General features: G+C 47.0%; 1 protein-coding gene across 2 annotated transcripts in view; it reads left to right on the plus strand.

The window, feature by feature from the left end:
• The window catches only part of RBPJ (recombination signal binding protein for immunoglobulin kappa J region), a 415,590-nt gene that overhangs the window by 74,514 nt on the left and 317,254 nt on the right, over window positions 1–23,822 (plus strand). The window contains exon 2 of one of the 2 annotated variants that reach the window (XM_030191260.1): window positions 3,342–3,396. The exons of the other annotated variant lie outside the window; for it this stretch is intronic. Within the exon in view, the coding sequence (XP_030047120.1) occupies window positions 3,389–3,396 (8 nt within the window). The 5' untranslated portion in view covers window positions 3,342–3,388. The remainder of the gene's footprint in view (window positions 1–3,341; window positions 3,397–23,822) is intronic. 2 annotated transcript variants of the gene reach the window in all.

Below are 23,822 nucleotides of genomic sequence, written 5' to 3' on the forward strand. Positions count from 1 at the left end.
ATAAAAATACTTTTAAAACAAATATGAGGAAATATTTTTCCACTCAAACAATAGTTAAACTCTGGAACTCGCCGGAGGATGCGTTAACAGCAGTTAGCATACATGGATTTAAAAAAGGTTTGGACAGTTTCCTGGAGGAAAGGTCCATAGTCTGTTATTGATATGGACATGGGGGAAGCAACTGCTTGCCCTGGGATTGGTAGCATGGAATGTTGCTACTATCTGGGTTTCTGCCTGGTACTTGTAACCTGGATTGGAAGCAGGATACTGAGCTAGATGGACCATTGGTCTGACCCAGTATGGCTATTCTTATGTTCTTATGACCCCAAGGGCATGCATTCATATGAATTCACTGTGTGCTAGCCCACTTGCTAAAGCTCTAGCGGTCACAGAGTAAGTGGTTGGCTTGGGGAGTTGAGTTAGCATTAACTCTAGTGCTGTCTGCAAAAATGGAAATTGGCACCTCATCTGGTGGTCACAGCTTTGGCACAATGCTTCCTCCTTTATTAGTGGTGACTCCAGCACAACATCCCTCTTACTCTGTCCGTTTTACCAAACATCCCCTTCTTTCTCCTCCATTCTCTGCCCAGCACCGTTATCCACCTACTCCCCTTTTTCCCTGGTTCACATGATGTAGAAGGATAGGGGGGTGGCACACCACAACAGCAGTACCCTCTTACTCATGGTGCCCCGCACATCCACATAGGTCACACACCCCAAAAGCTAGCCTGTAGTAGAGCTGTGCTGGGAGTGAGAATGGAAAGCCAGGGCTTGGTAGCTGAGCCAAGAGGAAAACTGAGCAAGAACCCCTTACCCCTTTCCAAACTCCACCCATCTGTCCTGTAACCTTTTCCTGCAGCTGCCATGCTATTTCTTTGGGTCGATACAGCATAATGAACCCACTTAGTCCAACACCACTGTCTCCCATAAGATGTAACAAGAGAATGGCTGTGTGTTATTTTTGTGGAAGAAGGGAGATGGTGCTATTCTCTATTCCCCTTTCAATTTGAGACTTAATCATCGGTCTCTGCATTTCAGAGTTGCCAAAGAGAAGCAATTTTAAAGATTTGTTTTTCTGACTATGGTATCTGATGCTGGCACAGTGGCCTCCTGCTTCCTTCCACCCTCCCTTCAACTCCATATCCTTCTAGTAAAATAACATTAATTCTGGTGACTTTAGGCTTGGAGGAGAAGGCCAAAATGTAGCTATTGCCTGCCTTTGATCCATCAACTGGTAAAGAAATCTTTACTAAAAACTTAAATAATTTCCCAACCTTTGTGGCTATAGCTTAACTTCAGACCTCTGTCTCTACTTGTTTGGTTTTTGCTCCGTCTTCACATTCCTTTTAAGTATTCTCTTTTAGTCGTCCTCCCATGTCATTATCTTGTCTCTTTCCTCCATGGTGTACTTGTCTCTGCATGGTTTTCTCACTTTCTTCTAGTCTTTCTCCCTCCTCCACTTCTCACCCTTTTCTCACTTTCATGTCTGTTCTCTCCATCATGACCTCCCTTTCCCTCAGCCGCTCTTTTCCCATCCCACACAGCTGCTCTCCATCTCTTTCAGCTCCTGTCTGCAGCTTGTGTCCTCTATGCCTACCTTTTTTACCTCTCTCCTAGATCGTCTCCTCCTGCCAACAACCTTCTCCCACACATCCCATGCTCTCTCTCAGTTCCTCTCACCCTCACAGCCTGTTTCTGCTTTCTCTTCCTGAGCTGCACTATCTTGCCCCTATCATCCACCCTCTCTTCTCTTTACAGCTCCTTTCTGCCTCTTCCAGCATTTCAGAGAATGGAGATAAACAGATGTACAGGGAAACATATTGGGGTGCTCTGGCACCCATAGAGTTGGAGCTTATGTATTAAGGAGGGCTATTAGACCTGGAGCTGGGGATAGGTGTGAGTATCCCTGGATATCCTGTGAGCTACAGTCGGACCTATCTACCTCACACATCCTCCTTCCCAGAACTGTAGAGGGTCTCCAACCTTCTTAACATGCTGAATCTTATACTTAGTGGTGTACAATTTTAAGGAAGAGAGCATCCTTTGAGGTAGCAGAAGAGTTTATATGGGTGGGACAGATGTCTGGTGGTGTACAGGATGTGTGTGTATATACTCATAAGGGTGTGTTCTGTGGTGAATGTAGTTGTGTGAACTTTGTGAGTGGATAGAGCTGTATCTGTGGGGGGTGTCTTGAGGGTATAGATTGGATTTATTAATTTGATATACTGCTCAGTACGATTGTGTTAAAGCGGTGTACAATGAAACAATTCAGAATGTAAACATTTCAAAATACAACAACATTTTTCAAACAGCAGCAATATAATGAATTCACTATTTGATATCGACAACAAGTCCAGTGTGAGTGATATGGTGTCTGTGTGTGTGACTGAGCGCTCTAAAACTATCTTTCTTCTTCTGTCTCCCTTTGTCTGCCTTGCCCAGCCATGTCACCTTGACTTTCCTGTCTTCTTTCCCATCACCCACTCAGTTCATGGATGCCTGATCCTCTAGTCCATAGGACTATTGCCCTTCTTCCTCCATGCTTTTATCCCAGAGCAAGCACCAGACACCACCGGACATCTGTCCCACCCAAATAAACTCTTCCACTACTTCAAAGGATACCCTCTTCCTTAAAATTGTGCACCACTAAGTACATGATTCAGCATGTTAAGAAGGTTGGAGGCCCTCTATAGTTCTGGGAAGGAGGATGTGTGGGGTAGATAGGTCTGATTGTAGCTTACAGAATATCAAGGGGTACTCACACCTATCCCCAGCTCCAGGTCTAATAGCCCTCCTTAATACATAAGCTCCAACTCTATGGGTGCCAGAGCACCCCAATATTTTTCCCTGTACTTCTGTTTATCTCCAGGGCCGGGAGCAATGCTAGTTGTTCTTGTGCTGCTGGCAGTGACAGCAAGATGCAAGCCTACTCTAACATTGGACTGTGCATAGCATTATGTACTATATGCAGTCTGCACATGAACAAACTGGCTTATGTGAAACACATGTGAAAGCCAGGTACTGATCTGTCAAGAGCAACCTATTAACATCAAAGTTGAACATCCCCACCTATTCTGTCTTTGAGTTGTTATATCTCTATTTTAACTTCTCTCTTTGCTTTACATATGGTTGATGCTGTGGATGAATAAAATTAGTAAAATGTGTCTTGTTAAAGTTAGACATCACCAAATTAATTTAAAAAACAAATGACGCTGCATGGGGAGATTAGAAAAGAAAGTGCAAGTTGGCATGCTGAGTGGGCAGAAATGTACATACTGGTGTTCGCTTCATCTTTTGGTTACTAACTAATGAGTAAAGTCAGTTTATTCCTCATTTCGTAGATTACCACCTGCTCAAGTCCCGCTTAGAGGAAGAGTGTTTCACTGAGATGGAAAGGTAAAGGCTAAAATGGGGGAGAATATGCCATTTTCTATTCTGACTTGAAGTATGTAGATAGATAATAAAGTACTGTACCTTAATATACACACTAGGTTAACCCAGTATTAAAAATGGTCTCTAATATATATTCTTTATGTAGTGGATTCTAGTTGATTTTAAAGCACTTTAGAAAACTTCATATTTATCAGAGGCACAGACTAAAGAAAAATAAGAGAGTGTTGTCTATGAACTGATGTGGGGGGTTTTTTGTACCCTGAAAGGATTAATGAAAAACTAGAGGGTAAAAATCGCATAATAAGAAATGATATTTATTAGAGCTTTATAATAGTTGTAATTATTTTGAATGAGATGCCAGATTTTGATCACAGTAAAAGTACTCTCTAACTAAGCTTAGTTATATGTTTTTAATGGCCTTTTTGTGAGAGAAGTGCTGTTGCATCTGTCAGTCTGTACAAGGGAGATGTCCAGCATCATTCTCCAAAGGGCCATTAGTTGGCCTATTATTCAGGATCCTAATGAATTTGCATGAGGGATTTTCATCAGTACTGCTGCATTTGTGTACAGATTTCTTTTATGCACATTCATTAACGGTTTCCTGAAAACTCAACCAGTGTGTAGGCTAGAGGACTGCAGTTGACCACATCCACTGTAGTGGTGAGCAAGTCCAGGACCACAATTGGTATAGTTCTATATAATTTCCTTTTTCAGTCAAACTCAGTGGGATCACTCTGGTCTCTCAGATAGGCGTCACCTCTGCCACACAAAAATAAAGACTTACTGCAGAACCAAAGTGAAGAGGAGGAGCATTCAGAAAAAAAAGTCCTGAGAAGAAGTTGGATATAGGAATATTTTATAGAAAGACTGCTGCTAGTTTGCTGAGACAGCAACACTACTACATATGGTGCATCTTGGGAAGAGAGAGCAAGATTGAAATTTACTAGTCCATTTACGTACCAATTTTTATATTGACTACACTGTCTTAAAACACTTTCATTGAAATTTTAATATTTGCTAAATCAAGTATAGCATATGTTAGAAATCTATATTTAAAGTACTCTTTCTTGTACAGTGCAGACTGATGTGAATCATTAAAATGCAAAACAACTTGAGCAGCATCAGGACTAACAATTTTCAAAACATTTTGTAGCAGGATTGTCAATTCATTTGTTAAATAAAATATTCTGATACACTAATTTAAGTGGTACAGCAGAGTCCCATCAGTTATTGTGCAAAATTAAGAACAATTGAAAATTAAGTAGGAAAGAGAATTTGATGTGATTATGTTCAGTGATTTAAAGAGAATGAATAATAAAGTGCGGCCATAGCCAGATGGGATGCTAGGGTTCATTTGAAGAGAAAGTGATCGTTCTCCGAGGACAAGCAGGCTGCTTGTTCTCACGATTGGGTGACGTCTACGGCAGCCCCAGGATCTGAAGATCTTCCTAGCAACAGGTTTGCTAGCTCTCGCTTGATCCACGTGCATCGCGCAGGCGCGACCGTCTTCCCGCCCGAACGTGAGCATACTCGCCAGTCTCTCTTTTTCCGCGGTTCAGAATGGACGTGTACCGCTCGTTCTCTGCCCCAGAGAGGCCCCGCTGCGTTCTTTGCTGCGATCTTGCGCTTTTTCGGCTGTTTTCTTCAACTCTCGTGTGTTCTTTTTAAAAAAAAAGTTTCCGCTACTTCGTAGTCGTTTTCCTCCTTAAGTTTTCTTTCTTTTGTGTAAGCGGCTTTTTTGCCGCCCGTACGGGTCTTTCCCCTTTTTGGTGCCTCTTTTTTGGCATTATCGCGTTTGACCTCGCCGGCGTGATTTTTCTGCTCATGTCATCGAAGCCTGCCAGTGGCTTCAAGAAGTGCACGCGGTGCCACCGGACGATCTCGCTAACTGATAGACATGTTTCGTGTCTTCAGTGTCTCGGGGCTGGTCATCGCCCAGACGCCTGTACTTTGTGTCTCCAGCTCAAAAGGAGGACTCAGGCGCCGAGATTGGCTCAGTGGAACATCCTGTTCGGAGCCTCATCCGGTCTTTCGACGCCGAGGGAGCCAGCGGTACCGAGGTCATCGCCGGTATCGATGTCGGCATCGGAGGGAGCATCGACGTCCGGAGCGCAGGTGATGGCTGTCCAGAGATCCCACGCTGGTAGCAGTGAGCCATCGAGTAAGTCTCCACCTGCCTCGAGGGCTCCTGCGGTGCAGGCCCCCGGGACCGACCTCCTTCGGACCCGGACCCGAGGTGACGTTTGGATTCCACGTCGTCCTCTTCGGTACCAGGAGGTACCGCTGGCATGCTTCGAGCGAAGGTGAAGAAACACCACCATTGATCACCTTCCCGCCACGGTACTGAGAGCTCCGGGTCACCGAAGGATTTGGTACCCGTGAAGCGTCAACGCTGGGAGGACCGCTCGCCCTCCATACAAGAGGTGTCGATGCGCTCTGCTCCGGACAGCCTGGTACCGCCTCCGCACCCCAGGCAGGTTCTTAGCTCATCGCCGGTACTGGCCCCACTGCCTTGCTCGACAGCTACTCTGGACGAGCGCCTCAGAGCCATACTTCCAGAAATTCTGGAAGGGCTGCTGCGACCTTCTCCTCCGGTACTGCTGGTGCCTGCGCTGGCGGTACCGTCGAGAGATGCGGCAGTTGGCTCTCTGCCCGTGGTGCGGACTGCGATGCCGGTACCGCTTGCGGCATCGGCGTCTGCTGCCACCCAGGAGGACTCCCTGCCGACGTCGCTGGAGGGAGCTTCGTCGCCGCCGGCGCTGGTGTCTTCCTGTCGGCACCGCCATTGAGGACTGGGTTCCTCGGCGTCGAAACGGGCTCGGCTTCGGACTGAAGTTCGTGAACTTGTGTCTGATACCGACAGTGAGGCCTCGTGGGAGGCGGAGGAGGACACCAGGTATTTCTCTGACGAGGAGTCTTGTGGTCTTCCCTCCAATCCCACTCCTTCGCCAGAGAGAAAGCTTTCTCCCCCTGAGAGTCTGACTTTCTCGTCCTTTGTCCAGGAAATGTCTACGGCCATTCCCTTCCCAGTGGTTACGGAGGATGAGCCCAGGGCTCAGATGTTCGAGGTCCTGGACTATCCTTCACCACCTAAGGAGTCGTCCACTGTTCCCCTTCATAATGTCCTGAAGCAGACATTGTTGGCGAACTGGGCAAAACCATTAAGTAACCCCCACGTTCCCAAGAAGGTTGAGTCCCAGTATTGGATCCATGGGGACCCGGACTTGATGAGGACTCAGTTGCCTCATGACTCTGGAGTTGTGGATTCGGCTCTCAAGAAAGCCAAGAGTAGTAGAGATTACGCTTCGGCGCCCCCGGGGCGTGAGTCTAAGACTCTAGATTCTTTTGGGAGGAAGGCCTACCATTCTGCTATGCTCGTGTCCAAGATTCAGTCCTATCAGCTCTACACGAGCATCCACTTGCGGAACAATGTGCAGCAGCTGGCGGACTTGGTTGATAAGCTCCCGGCGGAGTAGGCCAAGCTTTTTCAGGAGGTGGTCAGGCAGCTGAAGGCATGTAGGAAATTCCTGTCCAGGGGTGCCTACGATTCTTTTGATGTAGCGTCCAGGGCCGCTGCCCAAGGTATAGTGATGCGCAGACTCTCATGGCTGCGTGCCTCTGACCTGGAGAATAGAGTCCAGCAGCGGATAGCGGATGCTCCTTGCCGGGGGGATGACAGTTTTGGTGAGCGCGTCGAACAGGTGGTAGAACAGCTCCACCAGCGGGACACCGCAGTTGACAAGCTCTCCCACCGGACGCCTTCAGCATCTACCTCTTCAGGTAGACGTTTTTAAGGGGGTCGGAAGAATGCTGCCTACGCTTACAATAAGTGCAGGTACAATCCTCCTTCCCGCCAGCCTGCTCAGGCTAAGACCCAGCGCGCTCGTTCCCGTCAACAGCGTGTGACTCCACAGGCCCCTGTGGCTCCCCAGCAAAAGCAAGGGACGGGCTTTTGACTGGCTCCAGGCGAGCATAGCCAAGATAAAAGTGTCTGTGCCGGACGATTTGCCGGTCGGAGGGAGGTTAAAGTTTTTTCACCAAAGGTGGCCTCTTGTAACCTCCGACCAGTGGGTTCTTCAAATAGTCCAGCTAGGATTCGCCCTCAATTTGATCTCAAAACCTCCAAATTGCCCTCCGGGAGCTCAGTCCTTCAGCTTTCCACACAAGCAGGTACTTGCAGTGGAACTCTCCGCCCTTCTCAGCGCCAGTGCGGTCGAGCCCGTGCCACCGGGGCAGGAAGGGCTGGGATTCTATTCCAGGTACTTTCTTGTGGAAAAGAAAACAGGGGGATGCGTCCCATCCTAGACCTAAGGACCCTGAACAAATATCTGGTCCGAGAAAAGTTCAGGATGCTTTCCCTGGGCACCCTTCTTCTCATGATTCAGAAAAACGATTGGCTATGCTCTCTGGACTTAAAGGACACCTATACTCACATCCCAATACTGCCAGCTCACAGACAGTATCTTTGATTCCGCCTGGGAGCATGGGACTTTCAGTACTGTGTGCTTCCTTTTGGCCTCGCCTCTGTGTCCAGGGTGTTAACGAAATGCCTGGCGGTGGTGGCGGCGTCTTTATGCAGACTGGAAGTGCATGTGCTCCCTTATCTCGACGATTGGCTGGTAAAGAACACCTCGGAGGCAGGAACTCTACAGTCCATGCAGGTGGCTAGTCAACTCCTGGAGCTACTAGGGTTTGTGATAAATTATCCAAAGTCCCACCTTCTTCCAGTTCAAAGACTAGAATTCATAGGAGCTCTGCTGGACTCCCAGACGGCTCATGCCTACCTCCCCGAGGCGAGGACAGACAATCTTCTGTCCCTTGTTTCCTGGGTGCAAGCGTCGCAGCAGATCACAGCTCGGCAGATGTTGAGATTGCTCGGCCACATGGCCTCCACAGTTCATGTGACTCCCATGGCCCGCCTTCACATGCGATCAGCTCGATGGACCCTAGCTTCCCAGTGATTTCAAGCTGCGGGAAATCTAGAGGACGTGATCCAACTGTCCACGAGTTTTCTCACCTCCCTGCATTGGTGGACAATTCGCTCCAATTTGACCCTGGGACGTCCCTTTCAAATTCTTCAGCCGCAAAAAGTGCTGATGACGGATGCGTGTCTCCGGGGGTGGGGAGCTCATGTCGATGGGCTTCACACTCAAGGGAGTTGGTCCCTCCAGGAAACAGGTTTTCAGATCCAACCTCCTGGAGTTGTGAGCGGTCTGGAACGCGCTAAAGGCTTTCAGAGATCGGCTGTCTCATCAAATTATTCAATCGGTTGGGCCGCTGGATGACCGAGGGGTAAAAGGGGCGATCAAGGAAGACAAAGACGTAGCGGAGAGACTGAATGAATTCTTTGCTTCGGTCTTCACCGAGGAAGATTTTGGTGGGATACCGGTGTCGGAAATGGTATTTCAAGCGGACGAGTCGGAGAAACTTACTGACTTCACGGTAAACCTGGAGGACGTAATGGGGCAGTTCGGCAAACTGAAGAGTAGCAAATCTCCTGGACCAGATGGTATTCATCCTAGAGTACTGATAGAACTGAAAAACGAGCTTGCGGATCTACTGCTAGTGATATGCAACTTATCCTTAAAATCGAGCTTGGTACCGGAAGATTGGAGGGTGGCCAATGTAACGCCCATTTTTTAAAAAGGCTCCATGGGAGATCCGGGAAATTATAGACCGGTGAGTCTGACGTCGGTGCCGGGGAAAATGGTAGAGGCTATTATCAAAAACAAAATTACAGAGCACATCCGAGGACATGGATTACTGAGACCAAGTCAGCATGGCTTTTGTGTGGGGAAATCTTGCCTGACCAATTTACTTCAATTCTTTGAAGGAGTGAACAAACATGAGGACAAAGGGGAGTCGGTTGATATTGTGTATCTGGATTTTCAAAAGGCGTTTGACAAGGTACCTCATGAAAGGCTACAGAGGAAATTGGAGGGTCATGGGATAGGAGGAAATGTCTTATTGTGGATTAAAAACTGGTTGAAGGATAGGAAACAGAGAGTGGGGTTAAATGGGCAGTATTCACAATGGAGAAGGGTAGTTAGTGGGGTTCCTCAGGGGTCCGTGCTAGGACCGCTGCTTTTTAATATATTTATAAATGATTTAGAGATGGGAGTAACTAGCGAGGTAATTAAATTTGCTGATGACACAAAGTTATTCAAAGTCGTTAAATCGCGACAGGATTGTGAAAAATTACAAGAGGACCTTACGAGACTGGGAGACTGGGCGGCTAAATGGCAGATGATGTTTAATGTGAGCAAGTGCAAGGTGATGCATGTGGGAAAAAGAACCCGAATTATAGCTACGTCACGCAAGGTTCCACGTTAGGAGTTACGGACCAAGAAAGGGATCTGGGTGTCGTCGTCGATAACACACTGAAACCTTCTGCTCAGTGTGCTGCTGCGGCTAAGAAAGCGAATAGAATGTTGGGTATTATCAGGAAAGGTATGGAAAACAGGTGTGAGGATGTTATAATGCCGTTGTATCGCTCCATGGTGCGACCGCACCTTGAGTATTGTGTTCAATTCTGGTCGCCGCATCTCAAGAAAGATATAGTAGAATTGGAAAAGGTGCAGCGAAGGGCGACTAAAATGATAGCGGGGATGGGACGACTTCCCTATGAAGAAAGACTAAGGAGGCTAGGGCTATACAGCTTGGAGAAGAGACGGCTGAGGGGAGACATGATAGAGGTATATAAAATAATGAGTGGAGTGGAACAGGTGGATGTGAAGCGTCTGTTCACGCTTTCCAAAAATACTAGGACTAGGGGGCATGCGATGAAACTACAGTGTAGTAAATTTAAAACAAATCGGAGAAAATTTTTCTTCACCCAATGTGTAATTAAACTCTGGAATTCGTTGCCGGAGAAAGTGGTGAAGGCGATTAGCTTAGCAGAGTTTAAAAAGGGGTTGGACGGTTTCCTAAAGGACAAGTCCATAAACCACTACTAAACGGACTTGGAAAACTCCAAAATTCCAGGAATAACATGTATAGAATGTTTGTACGTTTGGGAAGCTTGCCAGGTGCCCTTGGCCTGGATTGGCCGCTGTCGTGGACAGGATGCTGGGCTCGATGGACCCTTGGTCTTTTCCCAGTATGGCATTACTTATGTACTTAAATTCAAACAGACAATCAGGTTGCTATGTACTACATCAACAAACAGGGGGGCACCGGATCTCGCCCCCTGTGTCAGGAAGCCGTCAGGATGTGGCTTTGGGCTCGCCAGCACGGCATGTTTCTCCAAGCCACGTATCTGGCAGGCGTAAACAACAGTCTGGCCAACAGGTTGAGCAGGATAATGCAACCTCACGAGTGGTCTCTCAACTCGAGAGTAGTACGCAAGATCTTTCAAGTGTGGGGCACCCCCTTGGTAGATCTTTTTGCCACTCAGATCAATCACAAGGTCCCTCAGTTCTGTTCCAGACTTCAGGCCCACGACAGGCTAGCGTCGGATGCCTTTCTTCTTCATTGGGGGAAGGGCCTCCTGTATGCATATCCTCCCATACCCTTGGTAGGGAAGACTTTGCTGAAACTCAAGCAGGATCGTGGAACTGTGATTCTGATAGCTCCCTTCTGGCCGCGTCAGATCTGGTTCCCTCTTCTTCTGGAGTTGTCCTCCGAAGAACCATGGAGATTGGAGTGTTTTCCAACCCTCATTATATTTTATTTATATTTATTTCAAATTTACATTTATGCAATACAACATAAATCAATCAAGATAACATTAAAGGAACTTAAATCAAAACGGAAATTATCCTACATTATATCGACCACAAATTATGATCCAAGATCTAGGAAAATAACTAAAATCAAAAAGCAATCAAATTAAGTGAACAGAGAGAGATGGCGAAGATTCGCAGCCGAATAGCGCTTAATACAGTGCCTATTACAACATTATTCTTTAGAGGTAATAAATTCTTGTAATTTTCCTGGGTCAAAAAAAATATATGATATAGATTCAATAGTAATAAAACATTTACAAGGAAACCTCAATTGAAAAGTTCCACCTAAACGGAGAACTCTTTCTTTTAGTAACAGGAAAACTTTTCTTCTTCTCTGGGTATCCTTGGAAAAGTCTGGGAAAATCTGTATTTTTGACCCAAGAAAAGTGGAGTTCATATGGCGAAAATAAAGTCTCAAGATGTTATTACGGTCTGTTTGCAGTGCAAATGTAGCAAGCAGTGTGGTTCTCTCAGTTATGACCTCCATAGAACTTTCCAGGAAGTCAGTTAAATTTAAAGCAGCTTGAGGATTTTGAGGAATATCACCCTTTCTTGCACCAGAAATATATTGTACTCTTATAATAGGAGGGAATCCCTCAGAGGGGACACCCAATATCTCATGCACATATTTCCTCAACATTTCCAGTGCTGGGATGAGTGGAGATTTAGGAAAATTAAGAAAACGTAGATTATTTATGCGAATTTGGTTTTCAAGGAAATCAATTTTACGCTGCTGAAAGTTGAAACTTTTCATCAACATTTCTGTTGAAGATTTCACTGCCTTAAAGTCATTGTCCAAAACATTCATTCTAGATGTGTGCTCTGCAACTTTAAGAGAAATATCTTTTTGAGTTTGCTTTACCTCTGCCAACTCTCCCGTTAGGATTCGGGCAATCTGTTGTACGTTGAAATTTAGGCCTTGTATCGCTTCCCATAAAACTTCTAGGGTAATAGCTGAAGGTTTTTTCAAATCTCCCAGCACGACAGAGGACGCATTCAGATTCACTGCAGGCAGTACACTTGCCTGCATCGATGTTCCTTCTGGCGTTGAGGAAGCAGCGGGGTCTCCGCAAACAAGCGCAGGGGACCGACTTCCGGATACCACGCTCCGTTCCACCGCTGAATCCTGCCTCTCTCCTGGCCTTGGGGGAACAGCCATTGGGGGTGGGCTCAACGAGACTCCCTCAGCGCTCAGGTCTGTAAGATTTTCCGGACCGCCCGTAGCGAAACCGCCAGCTCCCGGCGTCAGCAATCCCATCTCTGCCAGAGTCATCTGCCGCAACGGGGCTGGTTCCACCCTGCGCGCGGAGACAAGTGCACTGGGTTTACCCTTTCGCTTGCCCATAACGGCAAGCGAAACTCCGTGTGCAGGTTTCAATGGAGGGAGGAGAGAGCTCGGCGCACATCCGTTCAGCTAGACGCCATCTTGGTTTCCAACCCTCATTACTCAGAAAGAGGGGGCGCTTCTGCATCCCAACCGCTGATCCCTGGCTGTCACGGCCTGGATGTTGAGAGCGTAGACTTCGCCTCCTTGGGTCTTTCTGAGGGTGTCTCCCGAGTGTTGCTTGCTTCCAGGAAAGATTCCACGAAGAGGTGTTATGCTTTCAAATGGAAGAGGTTTGCCATCTGGTGTGACAGCCAGGCCCTAAATCCTCGTTCTTGTCCTACACAGACCCTGCTTGAATACCTTCTGCACTTGTCCGAGTCTGGTCTTAAGACCAACTCTGTAAGAGTTCACCTTAGTGCAATTAGTGCTTTCCATTATCGTGTAGAGGGTAATCCTATCTCGGGACAACCTTTAGTTGTTCGCTTCATGAGAGGTTTGCTTTTGTCAAAGCCCCCTATCAAGCCTCCTACAGTGTCATGGGATCTCAGTGTCGTTCTCACCCAGCTGATGAAACCTCCTTTTGAGTCACTGAATTCTTGCCATCTGAAGTACTTGACCTGGAAGGTCATTTTCTTGGTGGCAGTCACTTCAGCTCGTAGAGTCAGTGAGCTTCAGGCCTTAGTAGCTCATGCTCCTTATACCAAATTTCATCATAACAGAGTAGTCCTCCGCACTCACCCTAAGTTCTTGCCAAAGGTGGTGTCGGAGTTCCATCTTAACCAGTGAATTGTCTTGCAACCATTCTTTCCCCGGCCTCATACCCGCCCTGCTGAACGTCAGTTGCACACATTGGACTGCAAGTGAGCATTGGCCTTCTATCTGGAGCGGACAAGCCCACACAGACAGTCCACCCAATTGTTTGTTTCTTTTGACCCCAAAGAAGGGGAGTGGCTGTCGGGAAACGCACCATCTCAAATTGGCTAGCAGATTGCATTTCCTTCACTTATGCCCAGGCTGGGCTGACTTTTGAGGGCCATGTCATGGCTCATAGTGTTTGAGCCATGGCAGCGTCAGTGGCCCACTTGAAGTCAGCCACTATCGAAGAGATTTGCAAGGCTGAGACGTGGTCATCAATCCACACATTCACATCTCATTACTGCCTACAGCAGGATACCCGACACGACAGTCGGTTCGGGCAGTCGGTGCTGCAGAATCTTGTTTGGGGTTTAGAATCCAACTCCACCCCACTAGGCCCATTTTTATTCTGTTCCAGGCTGCACTCTCAGTTAGTTGGTTGTATTTAGGTCAATCTCAGTTATGTCCTCGCCGTTGCGAGGCCCAATTGACCAATGTTTGTTGTTTTGAGTGAGCCTGGGTGCTAGGGATACCCCAATCGTGAGAACAAGCAGCCTGCTTGTCCTTGGAGAAAGCGAGGTTACTAACCTGTAGCAGGTATTCTCCGAGGACAGCAGGCTGATTGTTCTCACAAACACGCCCGCCTCCCCTTTGGAGCTGTGTTTTCCCTTGTTTTTTGCTATTTACTGGACTGGCGAGCACGCTCGCGTTCGGGCGGGAAGACGGTCACGCATGCGCGATGCACGTGGATCACGCAAGAGCTAGCAAACTTCTGTTGCTAGGAAGATCTTCCGATCCTGGGGCTGCCGTGGACTCACCCAATCGTGAGAACAATCAGCCTGCTGTCCTCAGGGAATACCTGCTACAGGTTAGTAACCTTGCTTTATTGTACAGATTATTAGTGGTGCCTCAGTTCTGGAAACCTAATTTCCAGAATGATATAGACAGAATCGAAGCAGTTCAGAGATCTACCCACCCTTCCACTCACTTTTCCTCTTAATCTCTAACCCTCTCATTTTCTGTCTTCTCTTCCCATATCTTTCTCTACATTTTGCTTGTCTTCTTCCCCACCTTCTCTCACTCCTCTTTGCTCCCAGCAAGTTCTGTGTGGCAACTCCATGTATTCTGTCTCCTCCTCTTCCTTACTCATCCTGCTTCGTCTTCTCCATTCCCCTTCTCAATTTCTTTCCCTTCTTCAGAAAAATGAATGTATCACAGGTACACTGAAAGATCATGTGCCATCCTTGCAGTGGTTCCATCTCCATCACCTCCTAGCTTCAGCTTCTAGAGTCAAATTGGCATTGTGAAAGAGGAAGCTGCAGTGATGGAGATGGCATACCTGTGCTCTGTCAGACCCCACAGTGCATCTTTAGGTTTTGATTACCATTACTAAACAGTATTTTTGGAACTCTTTGAATAATGATGTACCAAATCACCTGTTGCATATGCTGAAACTTTTAATGATGTTGGGAAAACCATAAATCATCAATTAAAACTTCCTTTTTTTTAAACACACACTTTAAAACCCGTAGCACAGAATTATGAGTTTAGGTGCTGATGATCAGAAGCCCCACATTGTTCTAAACACTCTAAAAATAGAACCGGAACAGCGTGGGGCTATAACGCCCCTATTAGCATGCAAATTTACACATGCTATTAGCTCTGAACATGGGGATACTTATGCGGGAGGATTGTGCCTGGGCATCCTCCTGCAGAAGTTGTTTGACAGCCCGGACCTGTCAAACAGCAGAAAAGGTTTGACTCCGGACCTGTCAAACCTAAGCCCGCCCCACCCCTCCAAACAAGACCTGGGAGTCCGATGGCCCCCAGACCCCCTACCCCTAAAACACAAAAACACTGGTGGTTCAGTGGGACCGCTAGTTATTTTATTTATTACATTTGTACCCAGCGCTTTCCCACTCAAAGCAGGCTCAATGCGGCTTACATAGTAATAGGGGTTACAGAGTGTTGCTAAAGAAAATATACGTGAAGTATATTAGAATAATGAGAGAGAAGGGAGATGGGATACGGGATAAACATAGGGAATTTTGGTGGGCGGTGTAGTTTGGTTCATTGTTTTTATCTCTTGGATATGTGTTAGGGAGATGGGTTCATAGGGTTAGTATTTGGGTAGGCTTGCACCCCCTCCCACCCCCCAACATCAAACAGAAATGTCGTGGTGGTCCAGTGGGACCGCTATCTAGCTAGCTAGCCCACCCTCCCTCCCCCCCTGTGACCTGCCGCTCTGTAGTAGTAGTTGGCGGAGGGAGGGACTAGCATTACCTCCCCTCCTCCTCGATTGCCTTCCCAAAATGGTGACGCCCTGCCTGGGATGCGCTTGGCGGGGCTTTTGAGAAGGTGCCCGAAGAGGAGAAAATCCTGGATCTGTAAAACCTCTTCAGTGGGTCTCCCTCATTCATTCCTCTCTCTCTAGCAAACCCTAATGCCAGCTCCAAGCTGATGTAGGGTTTGCAGCAATAACAGCACCCTTGTTTGGTGTGCTACCCGCTGATGATGAGGAAGGAATGTGGGCAATCCTTGTTTGCATGCATTTGTATACAATTACCATTCAGAGCTGGCGAGCGTGTTACTACACGCACTCGCCGGCTCTGATCATTGGGCAGGAGCAAACGCGAGCACTAGTACGGTGTTATTGACCTCTAGTGCCTGCGTTTGCTTCTGATCATTGGCCCCTTAGTTCTGTATACTGCTGTACGTTTATCAGCTCACAGAGGTCCATTGAAATGAGGCTGTAAAAAGTATCTGCGAAGCTTGCACTTCTGTTCTTAACACACTATTGTGACATGATTTACTTGATTTTAAGGGTCATCATCATGTTGTCAATATATGGTAAATACACCTTTTTGCAGAACTGTTGTTTTGTTCTTTTAAAAGAGATGCTAAAAGTTGTTTACTACTTCTGAATGCTATACTTTTAAATTGAAAAACATTAGCATGCAGGATATCACAGAAAAATAAACTAGGATTCAGAAGGTATGTTAAAGTTCTGTATGTTACCAAAGAACTTAAATGGTTAACTGTTTACTTTCTTCTCCATCCAGCCTAAGCTCGCTAGTCTAAACCTATCTAGCAAAACTGAAATATAATTTTAGCATCCGTTGAGGCTGTCAGTATTATAGGTGGCAACCCCAGGAGGTGCAATCACAGTTCTGCAGTACAAAACAAAACATCTTGTTTGTTTTAGCAAAGTGGAAGTAATAGATTGGATGTAATAGAGGGCAGGTGTTGGCATCAAATTTGTCTCAGTAGAGTGAGTGCTGGCATGGGATTTGTTTTTTGTCTTAAGAACACTGAACTACAAGTCAGGAATCTTCCTAGGGCTTGCAAGTTGAAATCCTGCTCTCTTGTTGACTCTGTGGCCACCTTCAAGCTACTTGATTCCTTTGTATCCGATTTTAACCATCTATTGTAGATAACACATTGTTCCAAGAAGCTTTAATGCAATCCACTTGCTAGATTTATGTAGATCTGAAGCATTAAAATATAAAGAGATTTGAGATCTTGTTTTGATAAGACTTTATAAGTTGAAATTAGTCTTAACTTTCTCTAGCTGAATGGTATGTCTGTCATACGGTATTATCAGTGAAATGTACAGTAGCTTTCTGAAAGAGAATTGATAATTTTATTTGCCTCTGAGGTTTGAATGGTTACATATGTAATATAGTATAAATCTATTTTATTGTGCTTATGTATATGATAAATAAAATATCTATTCTACTATATAAATGAAGAGTGACCGACGTGCCGCACATGCGCAGAACAGCGCAGCATGTCACAGATCTCTTCCGACGTTCTTACAGGCTGTAACAGCAGCACATATCGCCGGGACCAGCGGCACATCACAGCTGCCTCGCAACGTTGTGACAATAAAAACTGTACTTTTAAAGAACAATACACACTTACACAGACGACTTTCTCCTCCCGGTACCAGGGGCGTAGCCACGGGCGGGCCTGAACGGGCCCAGGCCCAGCCAGTTTCCCTCCAGGCCCGCCCAGCCAATGTCCGCCCTGCCCCGGGTGTCAGCAGTACTACTACTATCTTACAATCTAATAGAAGTTGAGGAGGGGGGGTGCTCTGCTGGCGCTGCAGTCCCCACCTGCCTATTAGCTCCATGATCGATGAGCAGACGACCCTTGTCTTCCACCCGGCACCAAGCCTTTAAAAAACAAAAACGGAGAAACGCCTCGTGTCTGCTTTGCGCTGCTGTAAAGCAAGCAGCAAATCGCTTCGTCGTGTCGGCCCTTCCTTCACTGTGTCCCGCCCTCGAGGGCGGGACACAGTGAAGGAAGGGCCGACGAGACGATTTGCTGCTTGCTTTACAGCAGCGCACCTCAGACATGAGGCATTTCTCCGTTTTTTTTTTTAAGGCTCGGTGCCGGGTGGAAGACGAGGGTCGTCTGCTCGTCGATCATGGAGCTGGTAGGTTTTTAGAGAAGTTTTAAAGTTCTTGAGAGAGGATACCAATCTAATGCCCTTGGGCAAACTGTTCCAAAGAGTTGGGGCATGTACGCTAAAGCAAGAGGCTGGTGTATGATCCATTTTTAATAATTCAGTGGGAAGGGGCAACTAAAAGGTTTGGCTGGTGGTAATGGAGTAGTCACAACAGTATTAGCAGATTAGATAGAAATAAGTGGAGACAAGAAAAAGAAACCTGAAATCAGATGGTTAGAATTTTAAACGGAATTTGATAGGGAATAGGAAGTCAGTGTTTAGATTGCAGGAGGGGAGGAACATGATCAGAGTGTTTCTTTCCAAGAAATAATTTAACAACTGAAGTCGACAGTAGTAGAATTGAAGGGAGCCCCTGATTGAGTTATAGTGATTCAGTTTTGTTATGATACGACCCAAAAGTAAGGTGCATAGTGAAGGGAGATCCAAGACAGAATGAACAAAGTATATGCGTTTCTGTGAGAGAGAAATCACTGAACAACAGATTTGATTTGAGGAAGAAAGCTAAGTTCTTTGTCGGTTTGTGATTCCCAGAATATTCATAAAGTCTTTCAATGGAAGTTAAATACTTTTAATAGATGGGCCATGAAGGGGAAAGTCAAAGAACATCAGGTAAAGAATATGGATTCAGATTGGCTTCTGCTCAATGAATTAAAGATAAATGTAAATAAATCTGAGATTTTATTAGAGAAGATGAGGCCAATAGAACCCAGGATAGAAAGAGTGAGTCAAGTGCATAGAGAAGTTGAATATCATCAGTATAAATGAAAAATATGTAACATTGAGTTTGGAGGAGCAGCGCAAGGGTGGACAAGATAATTATTAAAAAGTATAGGGCTTAAAATAGAACTTTGAGGAAAGGCAGTTGGCAAGGGCATGGGGAAAGAGTTTTAGGAATGCTAGTGGTCAAGGGCATGGGGAAAGAGTTTTGGGAACCATGAGACTATGAACATTCTGTTGTCAAGGTAGGGTTGAAAGCAAGACGGGGACAGTGCCAGAAATAGGGAAATTAGAAAAATGCTGTAGAAGAATAGAGTGATTAACCAGATCTCATGCAGAGGATAAATTAAATGAAATGAGGAAGACATATTTCCTTGAATCATGATGAAATTGATGATAAAAAAAACAGGGTAAATTCTGTGGAATGGTGAAGACAGAAACCTATTTTGTCTGGGATGAAGGATGTTAGTTTTCTCAATTAAATCACTTAATTGGCTTGTGGCCAATATTTCAAAAGGCAAAGTGAAGATGAATGAAAAAATAGATGCAGGGTTTTTGAGGTGAATATGAATGACTGCTTGCTCATGCACTTACCTGGTACATAACCATTTGTAAGATTGGAAGAGATCGTGGAGAGGAAATGCAGCAAAAGGGGCTCAGTGATACATTTAAGAAAGTAAGTAAATACTGCGGGTCAGTAAAAGGAAAGTGAGCTCCATTGGGAGCTATGGTTTTTGAAAGGGAGAGCTTAATGAGGGGGTTGAAAGTAGTGAGAGAGCTACAAGAAATAGATGGAGCAGTGTAGGAGGGAGTTACGGAATGAGGGGCTAGAGATATACGAGCTGAAGAAATGGGAGGAAAAAAATTGAGTAGCTTGGTGATTTTAGCTGTGAAATTAACTGAAAATTGTTCAGTGAAAAGAGGACACAATGATGTGGAATATAGAGAGCTTATGCATGTGGTTTAGTATCTTGAAGTTGAGAAGAATTGGTATCACATTGGGAAAGAAAGGAGAAATAGTGTTTCTTAGCAGCAGAATGAATTTGGCCATGGCCACAACAAGATAGGACTTCTGTTAGACTGTGTCGGAAATATCTTTTGCCAATCAGCATGGCAGAGGAGTTTTTAAGAAGGTGAAGTCCTAAATAGTACCAGAGATGGTATTTTTACCTTTGCTGATTTTGTGTGTGTGGGGGAGGGGGTGTTATGTTCTCGAGCTGCCTGGTCTAAAGTAATATGTAGAATGGAATTCCAGAATTAGGATTGATCAGATAGCAGGAAGGGATCACAAAGTAAAAATAAAGTATCAGGGTTAAGGGTAGTCAGATTTCTGGGTTTCCTGGGATGAGAGCCAGAGGAATGGGATAGTTAGGTAGGATACTTCCAAATCAGGAAAACCAGATAGTGATCAGACCAGGGGACAGGTGTCATATATAGAGAGCTAATAGAAAATAAAGAACTATACATGATGACAGCATCAATTATCTGGCTTGCAATGTGAGGGAGAGGAAAATAATTGAACCAGGCATGTATCCTTTAGAAGCCAGAGGCGATTTTGCATACAATTATGGGATGTATGAATTGAACATTAAGATCACCCAATAACATGGAGAAGGGAGAATCAAGAAGTTGTTGAAGACCTACATTCCTTGTCATCAAGCAGATGCAGCCATTACAGATGGGTTGTGTCCATCAACCAGCAGAGGGAGATAGAGAGCACACTTTTTTCAGTGCCTCATACCAGCTTGCTCCATTGCCACTCTTCAGTATTTTCTATCTCCCCTAGCAGAGTGGCTGCAGCTTCTTCGAGCTCCATCTAAAATCTGCCTGGAGGTTGCTCCTGTGCTTTTGCCAGTTGTTAGCAGGGGTGTTGGAGGCTATAGCAGCTTCACTTTAAAGGCACATAGGTTCGCCCTTTCCCTGCCTTACCCATACCTCCGTGGGTGTGGACACATTGCTTAGCTTTCCCTGTCCTTCCCCACCAACAGTGGATGCAGGCACATAGGTTCGCCCTTTCCATGCCTTTCCCACTCACCTGAGCCTCCGGAGTTCTATTTACCTCTGCTTTCCTCACAGCGTATAAAAAAAAAAAAAAAAAAAGAAGAGGTTTTTCCTTGCCTTTTTCTGTGGGACCGGAGCTGTGATACTCTGTCCAGTGAGGTAAGAGTGTTTTCTGACTCCTCCAGGGTGGGCCCGCGATCGGGGCGATTTTGAATTTTACCGCCATTTTCGGCGATGGCTGCGGAGACAGTAAAGCGCTGTTCCAAGTGTGGCAAGCGCAGATCAGCATCGGGGCTCTGTAAATCGTGCTGTACAGACATTAGAGCCGGCCCGAGCATGGCGAGCGACGATGCGCTCTGAGCTGGCAGCGGGCGCCATTTTGAATTTACCACATGGCGCGACCTCCGCTGAGACTGAGAGTCCTGAGCCTGGGGGGAGGCCTCTGAGTGAGGCTGATATGGGAGCTACTAGCCCTGGCAGAGATCCGGGTGCCCAGGGTGAGTTTTTCTCCCCTGATTTTGTCTTATTAATGCATAAAGCATACATGCTTAAAAGAGCTCTCCCACAAAGCCTGGCATGGGCCTCTTCTAATGCCCCCCCGGTGGATTCTAGCCTGGGTATGCCCTCTGAGGCGTTATTCCCTGATAATTGGCAAAATATGAAGCGCAGAAGGGCTCATTCCCCTTCAGAGAGTGCTGCACCTCCATTCCCTCCCCCCCCCTGGTCGGGCTGCGAGGATTCGGAGGACTCTGGTAGGCCTTCATGGTTTGAGGAGCCAGAGTCTGGTGCAGAAGTGACTCAGGATCTGGACGATCCCTCCGCGGTGAGGATTTTCCACCGTGATGAGCTGCCAGCGCTTATTTCTGATGCCCTGCAGGCTGTCTCTATTGAGGACCCTGCCAGTGGCACAGCCTCCTCTGTGAATTCTAGGATGGCTAGTACCAAAAAGCCTGGTCGAGCCTTTCCTTTGCATGACTCCATCCAAGAGCTTATTTCGGCTCAATGGGCTGACCCCGAGGGACCTTTGAAAGTTTCCAGGGCTATGGGGCAATTATACCCTCTGAGTGAGGAGCATATGGCTCGCTTTGCTATGCCTAAAGTGGATGCCCTAGTCACAGCTGTGACAAATAGAACTACCCTCCCTGTTGAAGGAGATGTTGCCCTGAAGGATATTCAAGACCGTAGACTGGAATCAGCACTTAAACGGTCATTTGAAATTGCAGGTCTCACTATTCGGGCGTCTGCATGCAGTTGTTATGCTGCTAGAGTCTGCCTGGCTTGGTTGCAACAGGCAGTGGAACAACCCTGGTGATGGAGCGGAGCCCTTTGCAGATGTGGCTCCGCGGACGGAGTTGGCCTTGTCTTTCTTGCTGACGCCCTTTATGATATTGTCAGAGCTTCGGCTAAACAAATGGCAGTAGCAGTGGCGGCTCGCCGTCTTCTTTGGCTATGACATTGGGCTGCGGACATGGCCTCTAAGCAAAGGTTGGTGAAGTTGCTCTTTCAAGGCCTTCTCCTATTTGGTGAGGAGTTGGAAAAAAAAATTGTTAAAGGCCTGGGAGATCCTAAACCCCAGCGCTTCCCCGAAGATAGGCCGAGGCCTTCCTCTAAGGGTGCGGCGGTCCACTCCTCTTACAGACCTCGGTTCCGTGAAGCTCGAAGGTACCGCCCGGGGCGTTCTACTGGGTTCACTTCTCGTGCCCGTTTTCAGCAGAGGAACTCCTTTCGCTCGGACAAACGTTCCACAGCCACTGGCTCAAGGCCTGGAGTTCAGGGGCGACCCTCTCAATGATGGTGCACCGGCCCTCTCCTCGAGTCCTGTCATCGGAGGACATCTTTCCCTCTTTCCCGAGGAGTGGGCCAACATTTCCTCAGATCAGTGGGTCTTGGACCTGATCAGAGACGGTTACAGAATAGAATTCGACGCCCCTGTAAGAGACGTGTTTGTGGAGTCCCGATGCAGTTCTGCCGCCAAATGGGCGGCGGTAGAGGAGACTTTACAAGGTCTGATTCAGATAGGGGCCGTGTCCCCGGTACCTCCCGCCGAACACGGCTGCGGCCGCTACTCCATCTACTTTGTGGTGCCGCAAAAAGGAGGGTCTGTTCGCCCTATTCTGGACTTAAAAGAATTAAACAAGTCCCTGAGAGTGCGGCATTTTCACATGGAAACCCTGCGCTCCGTCATTGCGGCGGTACAGCCAGGAGAGTTTCTCACGTCTCTGGTCCTGAAAGAAGCTTACTTGCACATTCCAATTTGGCCCCCACACCAGAAGTTTCTGAAGTTTGCGGTGATGGGAAAGCATTTCCAGTTCCGGGCCTTGCCTTTTGGCCTCGCCACAGCTCCCCGCACCTTTTCGAAGGTTATGGTGGTAGTAGCTGCCTTTCTAAGGCGAGAGGGTATTCGGGTTCACCCGTACCTGGACGACTGGCTCATTCGAGCAAACTCTGCTGCAGAGAGTCAGCATGTAAGAGCCAGAGTGGTCTCAGTACTTCAATCTCTGGGCTGGGTCGTCAATTTGGCCAAAAGTCACCTGACCCCCTCGCAGTCTCTAGAATATTTGGGGGCCAGGTTCGACACAGCCTATGGGTATGTGTACCTACCCGAACAAAGGCGGTGCAAGCTTCAGAATCAAGTCCATCTGCTCCTGAGGATGCCCCGCCCGCGAGCTTGGGACATTGTCCAGCTGCTTGGATCGATGACGGCCACCATGGAACTGGTGCCCTGGGTGAGAGCGCACCTGAGACCTCTACAGTATGCTCTACTCCAAAGATGGTCTCCAGTATCTCAGGATTACCAATGCAGACTCTCTTGGCTCCCTGCGGCCCGACTCAGCATGGAGTGGTGGCTCTCAGACAGCATGCTGCGGCGAGGAATGCCGCTGGCGCTCCCCGATTGGTGCCCTCCTCACCAACTATTATCCAAACTCTACAGATCTCACCGTGACCTCTCTAATCTCATCTCTATTCCTCTACTCCCCTCCTCTTCTCTCCCCTTCTCTTGCGCCCTATGGAATGCCCGCTCTATCTGTAACAAACTCCCCTATATCCAGGACCTCTTTATCTCGCGTCACCTCCATCTGCTCGCCATAACAGAAACCTGGCTCTGCCCTGATGACTCTGCTTCAGTCGCAGCCCTGTGCCATGGCGGTTATCTATTTTCACATACTCCTCGCCCTGCTGGCCCTGGGGGTGGTGTTGGACTACTTCTCTCTCCCTCCTCCAGATTTCAACCCCTTCTTCCACCTCAATCTCACTGTTTTTCCTCCTTTGAAGTCCACTCTATCCGCCTTTTCTCTCCTCTGCCTCTTCGAATAGCGGTCATTTATCG

This window comes from Microcaecilia unicolor, chromosome 2, assembly GCF_901765095.1.
Source record: "Microcaecilia unicolor chromosome 2, aMicUni1.1, whole genome shotgun sequence".
NCBI classification, from domain to species: domain Eukaryota; kingdom Metazoa; phylum Chordata; class Amphibia; order Gymnophiona; family Siphonopidae; genus Microcaecilia; species Microcaecilia unicolor.